Source organism: Mesoplodon mirus (genome assembly GCF_964341445.2).
Source record: "Mesoplodon mirus genome assembly, chromosome: 11".
NCBI lineage: Eukaryota > Metazoa > Chordata > Mammalia > Artiodactyla > Ziphiidae > Mesoplodon > Mesoplodon mirus.
The window spans coordinates 66,143,396-66,161,484 of record NC_138987.1 but is presented as its reverse complement, the minus strand read 5'-3'; the positions used below and the strand labels follow the sequence as shown (position 1 = coordinate 66,161,484).

Below are 18,089 nucleotides of genomic sequence, written 5' to 3'. Positions count from 1 at the left end.
AAAGACATACCTGTTTGCATGGAGTTTTACCTCTCACTTCTGCACATCAAATTAAAGTAGGTCACACCCCAGCTGAGCGGGTGGTGACTTGGACTCCTGCCCTGGGTGGACAGGCAGGGACCACTTTCTCCCTGGGATGGTGGTAACAGCAGCGATGAATCTGAGGACCCTTCCCTAAGTGTTTTGCTCGGTTTTGACCCCCCGTTGTTTGCAGACAGACAACCAGATGGATGCACTGAACCTCGGAGGTGTCGCACCCTCAGCCTGGGAGCAGTGGCCACTGCATTTCTCACTCTTCTTTGTCACCCTCCTCCCGCAGGAATCAGAAGGCGTTTCCTGCCACTACTGGTCACTGTTTGACGGTCACGCGGGGTCCGGGGCTGCTGTGGTGGCATCCCGCCTGCTGCAGCACCACGTCATGGAGCAGCTGCAGGACATCGTGGAGATCCTGAAGAACTCGGCCGTGCTGCCGCCCACCTGCCTGGGCGAGGAGCCCGACCACACACCTGCGAACAGCCGGACTCTGACCCGCGCAGCCTCGCTCCGTGGAGGGGTGGGCGCCCCCGGCTCCCCCAGCACCCCGCCCACGCGCTTCTTCACCGAGAAGAAGATCCCGCACGAGTGCCTCGTCATCGGGGCTCTGGAAAGTGCATTCAAGGAAATGGTAGGTATCACTGAAGACTCTAGGGCAGCAGGGGCCCGGGTGGTCACTTAAGCCGCCTACTTATTTCTTAGAAAGTTCCCTGGAAGGGCATGTCTCTGACCTGTCCACTTGCTGCATGGTCCCCTCCGTCTTCTCCTTTTACAGCAGGGCTTCCATTCTCAAAAGAAGTGGGCAGCCAGAGAGTTCTAGCATCCAGTGCTGGCAAAGGTGTAAAAGAAGATGGAAGAGAGTGAGTGCATGAGGTGATAGGTTTATTAAATGGATGCGTATTGCTTCTCTTTCTGCCAACTCTTATGGATGCCAGCTGGTAGGATTGGAACTTAATTGAAACTGTGAGCTCGGTTGCCATCTGTTTTACACGTATGTACGAATTCCAGGTGTTTGGGGAAATGGAGCTTTTAGTAAAGTGCTCAGAAGTACCCTTGATGTACAGATCTAATCTGAGAACAGCTATTTTCCCATGATGGACAGTGTGGTTCCCACTGCTTAAAGCAAGTAGGGGCCAGTATCCAAGAATTATTTGTTTTACTTGGGAACGTGGATTTGTTTGTACATTTAAATTTGAATATGTCTGATCAAGGGATTCAGCCTCCCTCCTGAGAACACACTAAGCTGCCCTCCCGGTGTCCCCTGCTTGTCCCTCTGCCTGGTGAGAATGCACATAGAAGGTCTCTTCTGTGCCACCCCCTTGAGCTCACTTTATACTGAGGCAACTATTTGGGTTCCAAAGATTTTCTCTCCTGAGCAGCATCCTGCATGCAGATACAGTAGGAGATATGTAAGGATGTTATAAGGACTAGAGTAAGGTGAGTGGGCAGTAGTGTCCTTAAAACCTGGAGATTAAAAAGTGATGACAAGGGCTTCTCTGGTGGCGCAGTGGTTGGGAGTCCGCCTGCCGATGCGGGGGACGCGGGTTCGTGCCCCGGTCCGGGAGGGTTCCACATGCTGTGGAGCGGCTGGGCCCGTGAGCCATGGCCGCTGAGCCTGTGCGTCCGGAGCCTGTGCTCCACGACAGGAGAGGCCACAGTGGTGAGAGGCCCGCGTACCGCAAAAAAAAAAAAGATGACAGGCTCTTAGGTAGAGCAAGAGCAGCTAGAAGCATCTCTGCAGAATTGAATGTACACACCGTGCACATTCCAGGATCTCACAGTATCAGGTTGAGTGCTAATGAGAGGAGAAAAGTAAATAATATTAAACAGCGTCATCTGATTTGTTTACAAGGCAAAAAATTGTTCCTATACTCATGCCTCTAATTTGCAGTCTCTCCTCACTTTAACTCATTTCTTCTTTGGTTCCAACGTTTCTCTCCTTGTTACATATTTACCCTTTGAGTAGCAGGTGGTTTAAAATGCACCTCCATCTCAGGAGTATCTGGTAGCCTTCAATCCCAAGAAAAACACCAGGAAGCAAGAAAAGATTATTTAGGAAAAAAAGGAATCAAGGTAGTAAAATTGACTCCTCCTTGGGCTTGGTATAAAAATCTCCCTCTATCATGGAAGCTCTGATGTGAATAGCTGTTTCTAAACATGGATGCTCAGAAAGCTAAATATTTAATTGAGGTAAAAATTTGACAGTGGACCGTGCCCCTAATGGGAGAAAAAGTCAGCTGACATGATAGAAGTGAAAAAAGCAGAAGAAATTTTGGCTTTTTTGTTTCCTTCGGTAATTGCTAGTACTTTGAGGTATCTTTTACTTCGAACTGCTGTATTCTCCACTTCATCCACTAGAGGCCAGTGTCACATTGAGTCAAGCCTCCACACCGATCTCAGACTGTTTCTGCCCATTAATGGTGCAGGGTTCCTAGCAACTACTGTACTTGAGAGGCTCATTCAGAAAAGGACTTAGTAAAGAGCCCCATTCTTGTATTTTAAATTTTTAAAAACTTTTCACTAGCTGATTCATTACCAGAAATTTTTCTTGGACACTTGGTTGCCAGCGAAAAGATCACTTCACTTTCCTGTGTAATTCATTCAATCCATAAATATTTGTTGAGAACTAACTATAGGCCAGGCCTAACTGGGAAAAGAGCATGGAAGAAATTAGGCAAAGACAGATATTAAACAGATAAAATACAAATGGGAAGGGCCTCGAGAGGAGAAATGCAGAGTAGGTAGGAACCTGATAAAGAGATGAAGTAGGATTCCGTGGAGAAGCAATGCTGTCAGAGAGTAAGAAGAAAGCAGACAGAACGTGGGAGCTGGGAGAGTGCTCTGGGCAGAGACAAGCGTTTGTGTGAAGACCCACATCACGGAGAGAATCCAGATGGGCCAAAGGCAGCAAGCTGACGTCCACCGTGGTTAGATGCAGATTTCAAGGGTAGGGATGCTGTAAGGTGACTTGGAGGGGCCATCTGTAACCAGCCTGTGGATGACTTGCTGTGCCGTAATGTGAATTTTGGGCCTTAAGCCATTCTGTTCTTTTCTAATCCACCCCACCCTATAGCTTCTTCTTCACACTTAACATTTTTCCCAGATTGTCTCTCTAGCCCCCAGCGTGCCTGCTACCTGGGCTTTGCACCATGTGCTTGGCCTTATTAAGTGAGAATACTCATCATTCCTTGGTTCTCCTGGTTCTTGGCAGTGTGGCCCTACCTCCTGCACGGCTGGGGACTGAGCCAGCTGATGCCTGTTGGCCCAGAATAGTTATTAATACTGTCCCCTTTTACTCTCAAAAGTGCCCCTGTCTGGATGATGTCATATGTTTACCCTAATTATAGAGAGATGCTCTAGTTTTTTCTTTGCTTCATCAGGGACTTCAGGAAAAATCTACTCCAGCGTCACAGAAAAGTGCCTGACTTAGCCATTAAATAGCTTGGGTTGAGCTTCAGAACTTACAACAGAGAAATTATACAGCATACTGTGGAAGGCCATTGTCAACTCATAAAAAAATACTTTTTCTTTCCTCCCTTTCTCGCTATTGGGTTTTGAGAGTCAGGGTTTAAAGGTAAACTTTGGTTTGAAATGCTCAACACACAGTTGATTTCCTTATTCTGTTGGCCTGACCTTGGTGGTTCCTCCTTAGACCTTTCCGAGGGGAGCAGGTTTGGAATCTCCCGGCCATTCTTAATTTTTTTCCTCACAGTAGCCAGCTACTTTCTAACTTTCTAGGTGTTCTTTAGGTATTGCAGGTTTTATGCCATTCTGATCCCCTGTAATAGGAAAACTCAATATTGAATAAGATTCAGTCATTTCAGCTTTGTGGCTCTCTTGCTTTCTCCTGCACTTTCAATCCCTAAAAATTCCTCATGCCCAGCACCTAAGCCTCAAATTTCCCACACTGATGACATCTTTGCAGCCACCCCTCCTGAGATTCAGAATGTAACTTATAATATCTTTAAAGGCAAAGCTTGCCTTTCCTTTGGGGTTTTGCCTTATTTATGAGAGTTCAGCAAAGTAGAATCAGAGGTCATTCCTCTCTCCCCACCTCCCACCAGTGCCCTTCTCAGTTACTTATATTTTATAACCAGCATTCTTCTAGACACCATGGGGGTCTAGAAGATTTTGTATCTGGGGGTATTTGTCGTCACATTATACAAACACAGAGATAGATAGTATCTCATTTGTTTTAATGTTCTGCGTGACATTAAGTGAAATGTTCATATCTATCTGAAAGAGAAAATTAGATAAAAAGATTCAGAAACACCAGACCAGAATAAATAGTACCTATTTCTAGGAAAAAGTAGGTACTCGTCGAAAAATAAAGACTAACAGAAGTGGGGGGGAAATGCTGTGGACAAGAGGAGATGGTAAGTTTCATCAAATACTGTAAGCCTCTTTGAAGGCACTGTTTTTCCTCTTCTCTTTGATCCTGGGGTTGCCTGGCACAGTACGTGGCTTGTGAGGAGGTGACCTCTGACCACGGGCCTCTGATCCATGCTGGCAGAAGTGGGTCTGCCCTGTGGTCCCCTGTTGTATCTCATCTTGGATCTCCCTTCAAAGTGAAGGCTGCGTGGCCAGCTCCCCCTGTGTCCACCATGGAAAATGAACCCTCGCTTCCAAAAGGACCAGGATCTCAGGAACTTTCTGACTGACTTCATTTCTGCTTCCCAAGTACACTTTGTAACAATGCCTACGTCTGCAGCTAAGTTTTGTCACCTATTATGTTTAGGTGGTTGCTTGGCTCAGGATGACAGATACGAAGAAGATAAATGTCTTCTAAGTCCTGATGTCAGTCTCCTTCCTACTTCCATACCCTCCAAAAACAGGGGAGTCATGTAAGAAGTCACTTCCATTGTTGGTATAGTTGCAGGAGACCTTTGCCCTCCTAGGAATCAGAAGCAAGTCAGCAGTGATGACCTTTTTACCTACAGGAATTGAGTTATAGACACAGGCAGGAGGATCTCAAAATTCTGTGCTATTTCCTTTTCAGCGTGGGTATAGATTCCTCGCAGCAGTGAAGAATGTTTTGGAGGTTTGATTGTTATGAAGGGAGAAAAATGGCAACATTTTAACTTGTAAAACTAGCATATATCTTACTGTCACTGAGTAAATGGTTGGAAATACCACTCAGCTTGGCTTTGTTGGTAAAAACCATATGGTGACACGATGGTGAAAAAGGAGGACGAATGCAAAGCTAATATATAGTTTATACATTTTAATGGTTTTGAAAATTAGAATATTAATGGTAAGTGGACCTGTTGGTCTGTCTGTATTTAAGCTAGAGGTTTTTTGTTTTTGCTTTTGTTTTGTCTTTGTTTTTTTTTTAATTTTCTTTTTTTTATTATTAGTTTCTGCTTTATAACAAAGTGAATCAGTCATACATATACATCTGTTCCCACATCCCTTCCCTCATGCATCTCCCTCCCTCCCACCCTCCCCATCCCACCTCTCCAGGCGGTCACAAAGCACCGAGCTGATCTCTCTGTGCTCTGCGGCTGCTTCCCACTATCTATCTACCTTACGTTTGGTAGTGTATATATGTCCATGCCTCTCTTTCGCTTTGTCACAGCTTACCCTTCCCCCTCCCCATATCCTCAAGTCCATTCTCAAGTAGGTCTGTGTCTTTATTCCCGTTTTACCCCTAGGTTCTTCATGACATTTGTTTTTTAATTCCATATATATGTGTTAGCATACGGTATTTGTCTTTCTCTTTCTGACTTACTTCACTCTGTATGACAGACTCTAGGTCTTTGTTTTTAGAACAGGAAGTTCTTCCAAGGAATGAGCATGTGATTCCACCAACAGCCAGCAGGTGGCAATACTAGGCAGTGCTGGTTTTTCCCTTCCCCATTGCCTGGCTGACAGATTGGCTTCTCAGAATAAACCGAAATCAGGCCCAGATACTAAAACCATGCAGAATCTTATTATTTGTGACTGACGCTATTAGCAGTGTGCTCAGAACCATGTTTTAAACCAGCTAGGGGGAGGTGCCAGGTCCTATTGAAACCACCCAACACTCGCTCGCTTCTGGTGTTTGATATTGCTTTCCTTTTGCCACCTGAAATTGGTAGGAAACAAAGAATGATCCTGGAGCTGCATCACCTGTGGGACTTTCGAACCAAATTACAATGATCCCGAAAAATATATTTTCTTCCTTGCAATTCTTTCCTGCTGAATTAGTCTCCTTTCACACACATTCTTTTTTCCCTTCACTGCTCTCATTCTTCCTTGCAACAAAAAGGAGCAAAACACAATCCCAAGTCTTAAAAATTGGATCCGTTCTTTGATTTAGAGATAAATCTTGCTTAAATGTAATATTTAGACAGATACAACACAGGGTAAATCAGTTCTGCTAGGTAGAAAGCAGCCTTGAGAGGGACTCTTGATTGAACAGATAAATCAATTATCTTGTTAATGGAATCTTCTGAGTCACTTAAGTTGATCCTTTTAGATCATACTTGAAAAGGAATGATAGTATGTGCATGTGTTTTGCTGGTAATTTATTCTAGACTTATGTCTTGAGGTTCATGACAGCTAAAATGGGGGAGATATTCCAAATCGGTCTTTGTTTAGCACAAGCAGTGGGCAGTTTTTCCATGATTTCCTTAATCTTTTGAAAAAAGTACCCTAACTTCTTGAGGGATACATTTTTAAATTTTTTTTAAATGTAGAATGTGAGAAGCTTAAGCTAACTGGAAAAGTTAAGAGTTTGAAGAAATTAGGTAGTTAATTCAACAGTAAATATATCTTTATTGACTTCATTTATCACGCTTGATCTGGTAGTAAAAGGACCACCCAGATGGTCCTTTAACGTTCCTTTTAGTACTAAGATTTTGTGAAACATCTTTTAAAGAGGAGTAGGTGGTGTAGGAAAAAAATGTGTTATTTTGGCTTCTAGGGAGGGGAGGGGGAAGCAATTATTTTTAGAATATGTTCTAGTTACACCCAGTTTTAAAAGAAGAAATAAAAGAGCATATTTTCATGTCAGTGAATCCTACAGGGCGGATGAAGTCTGTGGAAACACATCTTTCAAATCCTTTCACTGTGATCCCAGAGAGCACACATGTAATTAAAGTGTGCGTCTGAGTGCACACGCATATGTCTATTAGCACGCAGAGGCGGGAGGTGATGAAAGCATGAGCATGTTAGCAAAGTGTCTTGTATAAAAAATAGCTAGACTTTGGTCCACTGTTTATGTGGAAATGTTGCCAAATTTGCATTCCTTATGCTGGGGGAACTGCAGAGGGAAGGTAGGAAAAGATGAAAGAAACGATGAAGTCAATTAGAAAAAATATTGACTTACGCTATTAATGTCATAACAAGGCATTCAATGGGCAGACTAACTGGAATGTTTCCCCCTAAATGAAAGGCAAATGTGAACTCTGCTGTAGCAGAAAATCTTAGTGTCAAACTCTCTATCTTGATATTTTTTTAAAGGATGAAATAATTTTATAATCAGATTTTCTGGTGATGTAAACCATGATAAGTAATGCACCTACGATGCAGAATAAACTCGTTTGTCTGAGTCCCAGAGGAATTCTTTGACGTGGGCGGCTCTTTCACGTGGACTCTACTTTTTGGATCTCACCAATGGTTTAAGTCTGTCAAGCATCTTTCACACTCCAGTCCGTAAGCAGTTGGGTGCTTAAAGGATTTTTACTCAAAACTGCCTTTCATTCAGACTTTAGGTATTCAAACAAATAGTGATTCTGGATGTGAAAGGATAATTTCTGTAGCTAGAGCAGTTCTTTCCAGTGTATTAAAAATGTGAGTGTGAGTGTGGGCTTTATATACCAGTTTCTATATTAAGTTGATGAAATATGTATCTATCATAATATCAACTTTATTTTATTTATTTAAATGCAAAAAAATTGCATAAACCTGCCCGCAGACTCCTTTGTGAATAGGGTTGTTGGGTCTGCTTTGATGCACTGTTTGGAGGTTCAACAGACGGAACTTCTGACGTCTTGATGTTTTCTTTCCCGTCTTTCACTTTCTTGTGACGGTCTTTCCCTGCTGACGTGTGTCCCTCCTCCTCGTCACCCTCCAGCCTCCTGCCATCCCTGCTTGCGTTCTAAGAACCACTCATTCATTTCTGTCAATTGACTGCGTGTTATTGGAAGCCTGGGTTCCTGCTTAACTATTATCTCAGTGAGTGTTTATGCACGTTGTAAGCTTTTCATTTATGAATGGTGGAACACGTGTCTCATGTTAAGGCAGAGGTAAAATGGTGGGGAGATAATTGGAAACCCAGGTGTTTTATAATGTATTTCTTTATTTGCCCATTGAATAGACATTTATTAAATTACCTTTTACTAGGCCCAATATGGGTGTTGAGGATCTAGCAGTGAGCAAGAAAGGTCTCTGCTCTCAGTCATGGGATCCAGGCTGTGGGGAGAATCTAGCTGGTCTCCAAAGCCCCTCATCTACGCCGTCTAATTTAATCCTCATGACAGCCCCTTTAAGCTAATTTATACAGAGATTGTAAATACATTTTAAAAATTCAGTGTGGTCTTTGGAGGTGGTCCTCGTGCTTGACCCGTCTGCAGCACTTGATGTTGTCATTCACTCAACCCCTTTTTGGAATTTTTCTTCACCTGCTTCTAAACCATCACATCCCGTATAGTACGCTCATTCTTACCCCTCCTGATGGTTCCTCAGCCTTCTCCACCCCCCACCCCCCTGGCCCTTACCCTTTACTCAGTTCATTCCCAGTATGTTAGTTTCTCCCAGGTCTTGTCTTTGTACTTTTTCTCTCCTTACATTTTGACCAATACTGTGTTCTTAATCTGTTTTCAAAGCTCAGGCTCTTCTCCTGTTTCCAGTTTTTCCTTGGTGATTTATCTGACTTTGTGTTATCGCCTCTGGCCTCTGGAGCACAGCAGCTGCCGATAAATGCTGGATTACTGAATTATCTCCGCTTTCCATCAGGAGGCTGGCTGAAGCAGCTGAGTTCTAATTCTGTGGGTTTCTAAGCTTCACAAACGGGCCCTGGCCCTTGGTCAGCCGACAGCAGCCTCAGCATCAGCCAGAGCACCATTTCCTCCTCTTCTGTACCCCACCCTCGTCCTTTCTTCCTTGGCCTCAACAATAGATGGCGATGAGAACATTTGGCATTATTTTGGCCAGCATTCGGTTTATTTTCCTAACAACTCTCATTTTTCTGAGGTCAAGGAACCCTGGCTTCTGTCACTGACACAGCGTTTCACAAAGACATCTGTCTGGAGGATGATGCATCTCTGTCCATAGGAATGTGGTTCTATTTTTAATTTCCTTGGGGAGACCTCATTAGGTGGCAGGTAATAAATACTAGGCTTTAGAGGAGGAGAATCTGATTGGAATCCAAACTCCAGTGGGGTAAATATGGGCAAGTTCCCCACTTGTCTGCATCTGAACAGTGAGGTTAATGTTACAGTTGTGAGAATGAGATGCGATTCTATGTGTAAAGTGCTTCTCGCACTGCCTGATATAGAGGAAGTGCTCACTGACGGTTGGCTGATACTATGCGTGTGTGTCCCTCTTGTGAATTAGTGGCCTTGGGAAGAGGAAGTCAGTTCAGAGTTCAGAAGCTTCTATCTTTGATCAGTAAGATGGGGGTGGACTCCTGCCCAAGTTGAATTGAGGACACAGTCCTTCAAGTCACCTGTCTCGTCTAGCTGTAAAGGAATTTATTTATTGGAGACTTTGGGGTTAAAAACGTTGATCAGGTCCCAGCACTCGACATTATCAGCCTCTCTTATCTGTTTTCCACAGCAGCTCAGGCTGTCCATACAAAGACTGAATTTTCCGTAAGCCATGATATTTATTAAATACAGTTGGTTTAATTCTTCTCATTTTTGTCTGATTATATCTGTTTGCCTTCCCTTGTTTCCTGTCTCTGGTCCGCAGATGGTCTGGTAGGTGACAGTTTTATGCCAGTGTCCTCTCCAGAAATGCTTGTCAGGTGATAGAAAGCCAGTACTAAAGATTTTCTTGTCCCTGCTTCGAATCGTATTCAGATCTTAGGGCTGTGTCGAGGGAGCAAGGCTAAGACAGTCTTTATTCCTGTACAGTCCAGCACTAACTTTGTCTTCTTCTCTAGGACCTACAAATCGAACGAGAGAGGAGTTCATACAATATATCTGGTGGTTGCACAGCCCTCATTGTGGTTTGCCTTTTGGGGAAGCTGTACGTGGCAAATGCTGGGGACAGCAGGTAAGCAGATTAGCCCTCTGGTTCTTTCTAAAGTTTAATGCCTTCCTTTAATTTTTTAATCTTTTTTAAAAAATTAAATGCTTAGAAATAAAATAATGCTGCTTGGGATTAGATATTGAGAAAGATAAGCCTTCTACATCTGGATAAGAGTGCATTTAAGAAGACTCATCAGGCTGGTATTAAAAGATACGGGTGGTCTTCTCCTTACTTGTCTGTAGTAGCAGTTCACGTATATATATATACTTGTGTTTAACCTAAACCAGTAGTATCCAGATGTTTTTTGACTTCAGAACCTGATTTTCGATGAAAGCTTATTAGCAGGGACATAATATATGAGAGAGACGAGGAGAGAGAAAAGGGATTTGAATGAAATGGGTGTTTGGAGGGGCCCGGGGAGGACTCCCCAGCTAGTTCCTTTTCTACGTGGTAACTTTGCCCTGTGTCCCCTCCCAGAAGCCCAGGAGTGTCTCATTTTATGCATGTGCCCCTACAGGCTGCATTTTCCTCTCTTCTGGGTTCAACTGAGAGGAATTTGGGGCAAGAGATGGTGGTTAACCCTTACTCTATCCAGTATTACCAGAAATCAGATAGACTTGTGTTTTAATCTTCTTTTAAATGACTGATATGTGCCCACTTTAGGTATGGCCACATGTGTTATTTAGTCTATATTAAATTACAGACTTTGTGAAAAGTGTTGTAATATGTATTATACATTTCTCTGCCCCTTGAGTAACAAAATATGTTGGCCTTCTAGCAGGACTTTTTGCCAAAGGCCGACTCTTTATTCTGAAAGCAAAATACTGGACTCTAGTCATGATGTCCTCAGAGGATGAGTGATTTCCCTGCACGGGCTGTGGTCTAGAGATGCTGTCATTCCTCCAGATTCTTCCTCTGGGTCACATGCCTCTTCTCCACATCTCTGCTGGGTCTAGCCCTCCCGTGAGGTCGGACCCTCCCCTTGCCTGACTCCCTCAGACAATCAGTGAATTCCAGAGAGCAGGAGAGCCTGAGAGAGTTTCCAGTCACCCTAGTTAAGCATCCTCTCCCTGTCTGCCCACTAAAGATTCTGGAGACCAAAGGACTGTGACCTGCCAACGCAGCAGTATTTGGAGTTTGAAGATTGCTGTTTTTGGAAGCAATCTGTTTATGTGGATTACTGGTCTGCTCTCTCAGTTTCAATATACAATTTTTCCAAGTAAGTGGAAGGGAGTATAAGATGCCACGTTTATCTCATGGCTTCTATTCCCTAGTGGTCCTGGCAGGAGACAGACTCCAACTCACATGGATCAACTGAACGAAGGAGTGAAAGGGGACCGGCTAGGAGCATTGAGACCAGGAGGGTATTGAAGCCCCCTAGGCCTGCAGGGTCCAGGGAGGAAATGCTACAGCCAAGCCCAGGAGAGGGGGCCACAGATGAGGGCCCCTAGGCAGGGGCCACAGGAGAGAATGGGAGGGAATACTCCGACTTCTCCTTCTTCCTATCCTGCTTTCTCGTACCGGGGCCTCCCATTGGATGAGCCTGGCTGGAATGAGGGTCAGAGCGGTTGGTCAGCCAGGACACAGACACAGGCCAAGATTGCATCTCCAGGGTCGGGGGGGGGGGGCAAGCTGAAAATCACCAGCACATCTGCTGCCCCTCTTGTCCTCCCCAGGGTTGGAGCATCTTGAAAATAGGAATCGTCATCTCCCAGGGCCTTGTAGGATACACACTGAGGAGCTGGCCTCTGAGCCCTTGTTCACTTCTGGATCTTGAGCTTGCTGGAGACAGATGAGCAAGTCAGAGGATGATTCCTTTCTGTTCTGTGTAAAACCGAATCGATGATAACAGCTTTGGCACTCATATTCACCTTTAGTCTTGATGTCTGGTTCCGTGTTTTTCGAAAAGAGTTTGCTTTCCTGGCCCTTCCAGTGATGAAGGTGGTGGCCGAGTGCTTTGTTCCCACCCCTCGTCCCAGGGAAGCATCTTTCACCAGAGGACCCCAGGCTTGGAAGGTAACCCAACTTCCATGCCCAGAATATCTTTATGTTGGATTATGCCTTTCAGAGAAGCAGCTCCTCCCCAACGCCCTGTCCGCGTTTTTGAGCACAGTTTCCTTCAAAGCTCTGAGCTCCCTGACAGAGCTGCCTCCCCTGGGTGGAGGGGCTTCAGCCAGGGCTTCAGCCCTACTTCCCAGAAGCTCAGTGCCTGGTCCAGGACCTTGCGTCCCACCCGACCCCCTTTTAAGTGCCAGTGTCTAGACCAGATCTTGATTTCCTCATCTATAAAAATGGTGATATTGGACTAAATATTAACTTCTAAACATTCTGGCATTGTAAAGATTGTCACTATGAGGTGTGACACTTTTGGAAAGTAAAGTGGTGCTCTAAAGGTTGATCTTTTGGTTATTTTATCTTTCTTAGAGTCAGTTTTTGAAATTGTCAAGTAACTGAAGTTCCTATGTTTCTAAGTGTCCACATAAGTATGATGTTTTACATGTTATTCCTAATTTGAAAAGCTTAACAGGTGCTTTTGTCCTTATTAAAGCTGTAAAGCACACCCCTCTCCCCACCAACTACACAAATTATTTTATGAGAAAACAGCATCTCTAAAACCTAATCAGCTTAATTACATTTGTAGTATTCTGGCCCCAGTATCCAGATATGAATTTGGGGTTTTACGGCTGACGGGTTGGGTTTGCTGTTCACTTATGGGTCATATGTCATGTAGAAATGTAAGAGCAATATGAGTTTGTATTGTATGCACTGTCCAAAAAATAACTTGTAGGACACTTATTAGTTAGTGTATTTTCAGCTCTTGTATAAACAATACATATTTGATATCACCTTATGTAGGATCATTGCCTAGTTTATATACTAATAACATAGGTGTTTGTGTTTACAGATATATTCAGTTCTTCCCAAGAAACAGCAACTAAGTGATTTTTTATCAGACCTACGTAAATGTAGGTCCATTATGACTTATGGACAAGTAGTCGTGAATCCAAGGGCTCAGTTTAAACAAATGGTCAGGCCAACAGAGAATTCTGACAACAGAGCCCTGATTGTTAATTTTTCTTCTTTACTGTCGGATATTGGCTGCCCACCTGTTTGCTTTAAATCTTGACAGTTTTGAGAGTGAAGCAAATCTTTGTCATAGGATCACTACCCCATAATTATTTACACTTAGGAAAAAAGTACCTTTGCACTGGTTTGATTTGGAAATTACTGGTGCTCAGGAGCTGTTTGTTTGTTTTTAAATTTTTAAATTTTTTAAATTTTATTTATTTTTTTATACAGCAGGCTCTTATGAGTTATCCATTTTATACATATCAGTGTATATATGTCAATCCCAATCTCCCAATTCATCCCCCACCACTTCCCCCCACTTGGTGTCCGTACGTTTGTTCTCTACATCTGTGTCCCTATTTCTGCCCTGCAAACCAGTTCATCTGTACCATTTTTCTAGGTTCCACATATATGCGTTAATATACGATACTTGTTTTTATCTTTCTAACTTACTTCACTCTGTATGACAGTCTCTAGATGCACCCACATCTCTACAAATGACCCAATTTCATTCCTTTCTATGGCTGCGTAATATTCCTTTGTATATATGTACCACATCTTCTTTATCCATTCATCTGTCAATGGGCATTTAGGTTGCTTGCATGACCTGGCTATTGTAAATAGTGCGGCAGTGAACATTGGTGTGCGTGTATCTTTTTGAATTATGGTTTTCTCTGGGTATATGCCCAGTAGTGGGATTACTGGGTCATATGGTAATTCTATTTTTAGTTTTTTAAGGAACCTCCATACTGTTCTCCATAGTGGCTGTATCAATTTACATTCCCACCAACAGTTCAAGAGGGTTCCCTTTCTCCACACCCTCTCCAGCATTTGTTGTTTGTAGATTTTCTGATGATGCCCATTCTAACTGGTGTGAGGTGATACCTCACTGTAGTTTTGATTTGCATTTCTCTAATAATTAGTGATGTTGAGCAGCTTTTCACGTGCTTCTTGGCCATCTGTATGTCTTCTTTGGAGAGATGTCTATTTAGGTCTTCTGCCCATTTTTGGATTGGGTTGTTTGTTTTCTTAATGTTGAGCTGCATGAGCTGTTTATGTATTTTGGAGATTAATCCTTTGTCTGTTGATTCGTTTGCAAATATTTTCTCCCATTCTGAGGGTTGTCTTTTCGTCTTGTTTGTAGTTTCCTTTGCTTTGCAAAAGCTTTGAAGTTTCATTAGGTCCCATTGGTTTATTTTTGTTTTTATTTCCATTTCTCTAGGAGGTGGACCAAAAAAGATCTTGCTGTGATTTATGTCAAAGAGTGTTCTTCCTATGTTTTCCTCTAAGAGTTTTATAGTGTCCAGTCTTACATTTAGATTTCTAATCCATTTTGAGTTTATTTTTGTGTATGGTATTAGGGAGTGTTCTAATTTCATTCTTTTACATGTAGCTGTCCAGTTTTCCCAGCACCACTTATTGAAGAGACTGTCTTTTCTCCATTGTATATCCTCGCCTCCTTTGTCATAGATTAGTTGACCATAGGTGCGTGGGTTTATCTCTGGGCTTTCTATCCTATTCCATTGATCTATATTTCTGTTTTTGTGCCAGTACCATATTGTCTTGATTACTGTAGCTTTGTGGTATAGTCTGAAGTCAGGGAGTCTGATTCCTCCAGCTCCGTTTTTCTTTCTCAAGATTGCTTTGGCTATTCGGGGTCTTTTGTGTCTCCATATAAATTTTAAGATTTTTTCTTCTAGTTCTGTAAAAAGGCCACTAGTAATTTGATAGGGATTGCATTGAATCTTTAGATTGCTTTGGGTAGTGTAGTCATTTTCACAGTATTGATTCTTCCAATCCAAGAGCATGATATATCTCTCCACTTGTTTGTATCATCTTTAATTTCTTTCATCAGTGTCTTACAGTTTTCTACATACAGGTCTTTTGTCTCCCTAGGTAGGTTTATTTCTAGGTATTTTATTCTTCTTGTTGCAGTGGTAAATGGGGTTGTTTCCTTAATTTCTCTTTCAGATTTTTCATCATCACTGTATAGGAATGCAAGAGATTTCTGTGCATTAATTTTATATCCTGCTACTTTACCAGATTCATTGATTAGCTCTAGTAGTTTTCTGGTGGCATCTTAGGATTATCTATGTATAGTATCATGCCATCTGCAAACAGTCACAGTTTTACTTCTTCTTTTCCAATTTGTATTCCTTTTTCTTCTCTGACTGCCATGGCTAGGACTTCCAAAACTATGTTGAATAAGAGTGGTAAGAATGGACATCCTTGTCTTCTTCCTGATCTTAGAGGAAATGCTTTCACTTTTTCACCATTGAGAATGATGTTTGCTGTGGGTTTGTCATATATAGCTTTTATTATGTTGAGGTAGGTTCCTTCTATGCCCACTTTCTGGAGAGTTTTCATCGTAAATTGGTGTTGAATTTTGTCAAAAGCTTTTTCTGCATCTTTTGAGATGATTATATTGTTTTTATTCTTCACTTTGTTAATATGGTGTATCACATTGATTGATTTGCATATATTGAAGAATCCTTGCATCCCTGGGATAAATCCCACTTGATCATGGTTTATGATCCTTTTAATGTGTTGTTGGATTCTGTTTGCTAGTATTTTGTTGAGGATTTTTGCATCTATGTTCATCAGTGATATTGGTCTGTAATTTTCTTTTTTTGTAGTATCTTTGTCTGGTTTTGCTATCAGGGTGATGATGGCCTCATAGAATGAGTTTGGGAGTGTTCCTTCCTCGGCAATTTTTTGGAAGAGTTTGAGAAGGATGGGTGTTAGCTCGTCTCTGAATGTTTTATAGAATTCACGTGTGAAGCCATCTGGTCCTGGCCTTTTGTTTTTTGGAAGATTTTAAATTACAGTTTCAGTTTCATTACTTGTGATTGATCTGTTCATATTTTCTATTTCTTCCTGGTTCACTCTTGGAAGGTTATACCTTTCTAAGAATTTCTCCATTTCTACCAGGTTGTCCATTTTATTGCATAGAATTGCTTGTAGTAGTCTCTTAGGATGCTTTGTATTTCTGTGGTGTCTGTTGTAACTTCTCCATTTTCATTTCGAATTTTATTGATTTGAGTCCTCTCCCTCTTTCTGTTGATGAGTCTAGCTAATGGTTTATCAATTTTGTTTATCTTCTCAAAGAACCAGCTTTTAGTTTTATTGATCTTTGCTATTGTTTTCTTTGTTTCTATTTCATTTATTTCTGCTCTGATCTTTATGATTTCTTTCCATCTGCTAACTTTGGGTCTTGTTTGTTCTTCTTTCTCTGGTTCCTTTAGGTGTAAGGTTAGATTGTTTATTTGAGAGTTTTCTTGTTTCTTGAGGTAGGCTTGTATTGCTATTGACTTCCCGCTTAGAACTGCTTTGCTACATCCCCTAGGTTTTGGATCATCGTGTTTTAGTTGTCATTTGTTTCTAGGTATTTTTTGATTTCCTCTTTGATTTCTTCAGTGATCTCTTGGTTATTTAGTAACGTATTGTTTAGCCTCCATGTGTTTGTGTTTTTTGCATTTTTTTCCCTGTTATTGATTTCTAATCTCATAGTGTTGTGGTCAGAAAAGATGCTTGATATGATTTCAGTTTTCTTAAATTTACTGAGGCTTGATTTGTGACCCAAGATTTGATCTATCCTGGAGAATGTTCTGTGCACACTTGAGAAGAAAGTGTGTAATCTGCTGTTTTTGGATGGAAAGTCCTATAAATATCAATTAAATCTTTCTGGTCTATTTTGTCATTTAAAGTTTGTGTTTCCTTATTAATTTTCTGTTTTGATGATCTGTCCATTGGTGTAAGGGAGGTGTTAAAGTCCCCCACTATTACTGTGTTACTGTTGATTTCCTCTTTTATACCTGTTAGCAGTTGCCTTATGTATTGAGGTGCTCCTATGTTGGGTGCATATATATTTATAATTGTTATATCTTCTTCTTGGATTGATCCCTTGAGCATTATGTAGTGTCCTTCCTTGTCTCTTGTAACATTCTTTATTTTAAAGTCTATTTTATCTGATATGAGTATTTTACTCCATCTTTCTTTTGATTTCCATTTGCCTGGAATATCTTTTTCCATCCCCTCACTTTCAGTCTGTATGTATCCCTAGGTCTGATGTGGGTTTCTTGTAGACAGCATATATATGGGTGTTGTTTTTATGTGTATTCAGTGAGCCATTGTCTTTTGGTTGGAGCATTTAATCCATTCATGTTTAAGGTAATTATTGATATGTATGTTCCTATTACCATCTTCTTAATTGTTATGGGTTTGTTTTTGTAGATCCTTTTCTTCTCTTGTGTTTCCCACTTAGAAAAGTTCCTTTAGCATTTATTGTAGAGCTGGTTTGGTGGTGCTGAATTCTCTTAGCTTTTGCTTGTCTGTAAACTTTTGATTTCTCCATCGAATCTGAATGTGATCCTTGCCAGGTAGAGTAATCTTGGCTGTAGGCTCTTCCCTTTCATCACTTTAAATATGTCATGCCCCTCCCTTCTGGCTTGTAGAGTTTCTGCTGAGAAATCAGCTGTTAACCTTCTGGGAGTTCACTTGTGTGTTATTTGTCATTTTTCCCTTGTTGCTTTCAATAATTTTTCTTTGTCTTCAATTTTTGTCAGTTTGATTACTGTGTGTTTTGGCGTGTTTCTCCTTGGGTTTATCCTGCCTGGGAGTCTCTGCACTTCCTGGACTTGGGTGGCTATTTCCTTTCCCAGGTTAGGGAAGTTTTTGACTATAATCTCTTCAAATATTTTCTCGGGTCCTTTCTCTCTCTCTTCTCCTTCTGGGACCCCTATAATGCAAATGTTGTTGCGTTTAATGTTGTCCCAGAGGTCTCTTAGACTGTCTTCATTTCTTTTCAT

The 18,089-nt window shown here is 41.8% G+C and overlaps 1 protein-coding gene across 1 annotated transcript in view; it reads left to right on the top strand.

The window, feature by feature from the left end:
* PPM1H (protein phosphatase, Mg2+/Mn2+ dependent 1H) overlaps positions 1-18,089 on the top strand; it is a 277,205-nt gene that overhangs the window by 122,842 nt on the left and 136,274 nt on the right. The window contains exons 3-4 of the mRNA XM_082634561.1: positions 320-664; positions 10,124-10,236. Of these exons, the coding sequence (XP_082490687.1) occupies positions 320-664; positions 10,124-10,236 (458 nt within the window). The remainder of the gene's footprint in view (positions 1-319; positions 665-10,123; positions 10,237-18,089) is intronic.